This window comes from Mus pahari, chromosome 12 (assembly GCF_900095145.1).
Source record: "Mus pahari chromosome 12, PAHARI_EIJ_v1.1, whole genome shotgun sequence".
Classification (NCBI taxonomy): domain Eukaryota; kingdom Metazoa; phylum Chordata; class Mammalia; order Rodentia; family Muridae; genus Mus; species Mus pahari.
Window position 1 is genome coordinate 9,773,397 of NC_034601.1, and position 5,000 is coordinate 9,778,396.

General features: G+C 42.1%; 1 protein-coding gene across 1 annotated transcript in view; it reads left to right on the plus strand.

Annotated features, from left to right (window-relative positions):
* Nucleotides 1-5,000, plus strand: part of Rrn3 (RRN3 homolog, RNA polymerase I transcription factor) — a 34,250-nt gene that overhangs the window by 4,277 nt on the left and 24,973 nt on the right. The window contains exons 4-7 of the mRNA XM_021209420.2: nucleotides 2,657-2,746; nucleotides 2,839-2,968; nucleotides 3,481-3,540; nucleotides 4,550-4,613. Of these exons, the coding sequence (XP_021065079.1) occupies nucleotides 2,657-2,746; nucleotides 2,839-2,968; nucleotides 3,481-3,540; nucleotides 4,550-4,613 (344 nt within the window). The remainder of the gene's footprint in view (nucleotides 1-2,656; nucleotides 2,747-2,838; nucleotides 2,969-3,480; nucleotides 3,541-4,549; nucleotides 4,614-5,000) is intronic.

Below are 5,000 nucleotides of genomic sequence, written 5' to 3' on the forward strand. Positions count from 1 at the left end.
AGTGCTGGGATTAAAGGTGTTTATTACTTTTAATAACTCACTTTATTTTTTTTTTAAAAGATTTATTTATTTATTATATGTAAGTACACTGTAGCTGTCCCCAGACACTCCAGAAGAGGGAGTCAGATCTTGTTAAGGATGGTTATGAACCACCATGTGGTTGCTGGAATTTGAACTCTGCACCTTTGGAAGAGCAGTCGGGTGCTCTTACCCACTGAGCCATCTCACCAGCCCAATAACTCACTTTTAACACACATGCATGCTATAGCAAGGTTGAAGGCCAGGACTCCTTGTAGGAGTTGGCTCAGTCTTTCTCCCACGCAGGGCTCTAGGGCTGACTCCAGGCTGTCATATTTCTAACCAATGGTCTTAGTTTGTCCTCCAGAACTGCTTTCTATGATCCTATCTTATTTAACTCAGTGGTTGTCAACCAAGACCAGTCTTACCATCTGTTGGTCACTTAACAATGGTTGGATCCACCTTTGGTTGTCAGAAGTAGGGAAGAACTGGCATGTAGTATGCTTCCCCTGCCCCTTCCACCCGCGTGGGGACTTAGAGGGACAGCAGCAGTTGTTAGGAGCACCTGGTGTTCCTTCAGGAGACCCAGGTTCCCTTCCCAGCACCCGCGTGGCAGCTAACAAGACTTCTGTAACCTTTTCCAGGGGATATGATGCCTTTTTCTGGTCTCTCCTGCATGTACATGGTGCATATACGCACATGCTGGCAGAACACTTACACCCATAAAATAAGAAATAAAAAATGCATCTTAAAAAAAAAAAAAAAAAGTATGAGGGAAAACCAGGACGACTCAATGAATTGATATCCAAGATGTCTTAGAGCAGCCTGAAGGACTGTGATGACTAGCTATGATGTCGCTCCCATTCAGTCTGCACACCCCATTCCTCCTGACTTTACATTTAAGTCAATTTATTACTACTATAATTACTTGACAAGTTACCAGTGATTATATTTTTACCCCTAGTAAGTTTTCGTTTCCTTTCTTGAGAGACAGGTCTGTACATATCCCTGGCTGTTCTGGAACTCACTATATAGACCAGGCCAGCCCAAATGAGAGAGATTCTTCTGCCTTTGTATAGTGAGTTCTGAGATTAAAGGTGTGTGCTACCACGCCTGGCCTTTCCCACTAATCCTTCACATGATCATTTCAGTGGGCATTTGCTAGCCTTATACAGTTGACACTGTTGCCCATCCACTTACAAACGCTTTATTTTCTTGTGATCTTTCTGTCTTCTTATTACAAGAACAATATGAGTTCTCCAGCCTTGTCCCAGTCCCAGCCTTTGTGATTTTTGTTGTTCTGGGGTTAAACTGGGCCTTAACTACTGCTGATCCAGCAATCTTGGTGCTGATCTACAGCCTCGCCCATCTCAGCAGATTCTTGGCACGATAAAAAACGATGGCGGTTGTGGCTGCCTTTTCAGGTACTGTGTGTACTCTGCACTTACTCAGGGCTCACTGAGGCAGCAGTTCCTGACTCTGCTCTTGTTGTTGTTGTTGTTTTTCATGGGAATTGAAAGCTAGGATGCAAGCATGCTGGGCAAGGGCAAGAGCTGTCACTGAGCCCCAGCCCCAGCTTCTGTTCTGTTCTGTTCTGTTCTGTTTGGGGTTTTGAAGGTGGTCTTAGCTATGAAGTGTAGCCTTTTCTCAGATTTGAGACTCCCCTCCCACTATTTCTGAATGTTGGCGTTACATACAGATGCCACTGTGCTTTGTGGCTGATTGGCTTTTTATTAAAAAGCTTTTCATTGATTTTTGTGTGTGGGCACAGGTAGAAGTCAAAGGACCACTGTAGACTAAGAGTTTTAAAAGATGATTCTTTCTTTTTTCTTTTTGTTTTTTGTTTTGTTTCTTTTTTTGTTTTGTTTTGTTTTGTTTTTTTGAGACAGGGTTTCTCTGTGTAGCCCTGGCTATCCTGGAACTCACTCTGTAGACCAGGCTGGCCTCAAACTCAGAAATCTACCTGCCTCTGCCTCCCGAGTGCTGGGATTAAAGGTGTGCGCCACCACGCCTGGCCCAGATGGTTATTTCTTATGTATAGATGTTTTCCCTTTTGTGTATATCTGGGCACAGTGTACATGCCTGGTGCCTAATGAAGCCAGGGGAGAGTGTTGGATCCTCTGGTACTGGAGTTACAGATGGTTGTGAACCACTATGTAGATGCTGGGAATTGATCCTGTGTCTTCTGGAAGAGTAACCAGTGCGTTGGACTACTGAGCCAGCTTCCCGGTCCCTAGACTTGCTTCTTTTCATATTTACATGGCTTTAGGTGATCATACTCAGGTTACCAAGCTTGAGCAGGAGTGCTGGGCAGCAAATCCAGGGTCTTCAACATGGTAGGAAAGTGCAATGTCAAGTGTCCTACACTTAACCCTTCACGGGCTTTTGTTTGTTTTAATATGTATGTAATCTAAGTTGGTCTAGAACTAAGTATATAGCTCGGGCCTTGGACTTGCAGCCTCTGTTTCCCACAGGCTGAGACCACAGGAGTGTGCACTGTGGCCTCTGCCACATCTTAGTGGAACATAACTCTTTTTCTGAGTCTTTCATCGTATTGATAGAGGATTGGTACAAAGTAGATCCATTACTTTTCTGTAACACTAGACAGCTTGTGATTTTTCTTTGTTTTTTACTAAAGGATGACCAGATCATTAACTGGCTACTAGAATTTCGTTCCTCTGTCATGTACTTGACAAAAGACTTTGAGCAACTTATAAACATCATATTGGTAAGTACATTATATTTCACTGACTAGCAGATAATTTAGTATTTTGGAAACAGTGTATGTTCCTTTCTACCATCTTTCTCTTTGATCTCTAGAGACTGCCCTGGTTGAATAGAAGTCAGAGAGTGGTGGAGGAGTATTTGGCTTTTCTTGGGAATCTTGTGTCAGCACAGACTGTCTTCCTTAGACCATGTCTCAGCATGATTGCTTCTCATTTTATACCTCGTAAGTAAATGGGTTTTGCTTGTAAAATGGATTTTCTTCTTCCTCTCCCCTACCTCTCTCTCGTTTCCTCTGCCCTTACTGTCCTTATGCTAGAGGCAGTCGTTTGTCTGGCTCACAGTGATGGCCTGAGGCAGTCGTTTGTCTGACTCACAGTGATGGCCTGAGGTTAGGGTGCTGCTTCTCATGGTTGCTACTGTGCAGAGCCCTGTGATGGCACAAGGTATCGTGGGCAGGAAGCTGTGGATGTCATCCGACTTACTTCATTTTATTTTTGGTGTGCTCGTGTGTGAGAGTGTTTTTCTTACATGTGTATAGTGTGCCCTTCATACAGAGAGGCTATAAGAATGTGTCAGATCCCTTGGAACTAGAGTTACAGGCCTTTGTGAGCTGCCATCTGTGTGCTGGGGATCCGGTCCTCTGGAAGAGCTTAACGTAGCTCACTCTTCAAAATACCTATTCATTGTTTATGCCCATGACAGAATAGAATAACAAATTTTCTTTTTCCTCCAAAGCTCGAGTAATCGTCAAGGAAGGTGGCATAGATGTTTCAGATTCTGATGACGAAGATGACAGTAAGTATGATCTTAGAACATGGGTCCTATATGGTAAAAAATCTCACCGCTTACTCTCTTAGGGAGATAATGACAAATGGTAGCCTTTGATAGATTCTTTCTGGTTTGTTTTCAGACAGGGCAGGTCTCACTATGTAGCCCTGCCTGTTTTGAAATTCATATGTGGACCAGGTTGGCCTCACATCACAGAGAAAGTGCTGGGGTTAAAGACGTGCACCACCACACCCAGCTTGATGGACTCTTTGACACATTCCTATTGTGCAGTCGCTCACCCTAAGTGTATTGCTGAAATAAATGGTACTCACCACCCCGCACTGGAGACAGCGCCTTATGTATCCCAGAACTAGCCTTGATCCTATGTAACTGAAGAGGACTTGAACTTAGGATCGTCTTTCTCTATCTCCTGAATGCCGGGTTACAGTATATACTGCCATGTCTGTTTGGTGTAGCTGTAGCTCAGTGTTTTGTGAATGCTAGGTAGGCACTCTACCAGCTGACCCCCACCCCACCCTGGCCTAGCAGCCCTGCTGCTCAGCCTCAGGAGTGTCTCATTGTATGCAGGTGTTGCCATGCTTAGCTAAAAACTGTAGCTCTTTTAGAAGAATCTGTGCAGGTGTGATGTAATTAATCCATTTAATCCTCATTGTTGAAGAGACAAACCATGCATTTCTTATTTTCCTGGTTGGTTGCTGAGTTTTCGTTAGAGTTAGAAAGTTTTTTTATCAGCACTTGGGAGGCAGAGGCAGGCGGATTTCTGAGTTCTAGGCCAGCCTGGTCTACAGAGTGAGTTCCAGGACAGTCAGGGCTATACAGAGAAACCCTGTCTCGAAAAACCAAAAAAAAAAAAAAAAAAAAAAAAAAAAAAAAAAAAAAAAAAAAAAAAAAAAAAAAAAAAAAAAAAAAAAAAAAAAAAAAAAAAAAAAAAAGAAAAAAAGATTTTTTTAGCTCTAGGAACATGATTTTGCAGTTTTTAGTTTTGATACTTATACTTCCAAATTTTTCTTTGTAGATCTTCCTGCAAATTTTGACACATGTCACAGAGCCTTGCAAATAATAACAAGATATGTCCCATCGTGAGTATTCCTAGTATTCCTTGTGGACTTTGAATCATGGTGTTTGGGTTAACAGGTTAGGGGTTAATTCTGGTGGGTCACCTGCCTGTAATGTGTACACACATGTCTGGAAGGAGGAGAGAGATGATTAGTAGATTATAAAGTATAATAGCATTAAAACCTGGGTTATATGCTCTTTTTCAACTGTGTTGATAGCATATGTTGAAAATGGTGTTTTTATTCCTATTTCTTATGTTTGTTATTTTAATTTATTTAAAAGTCTAATTTGTGTGTAGGCCAAAAGTGTTCAGTGTGTCATAAGACATCTATCAGATGTCATAAGACATCTATCAGATGTCATAAGACATCTATCAGATGTCATAAGACATCTATCAGACTAGGTTCCAT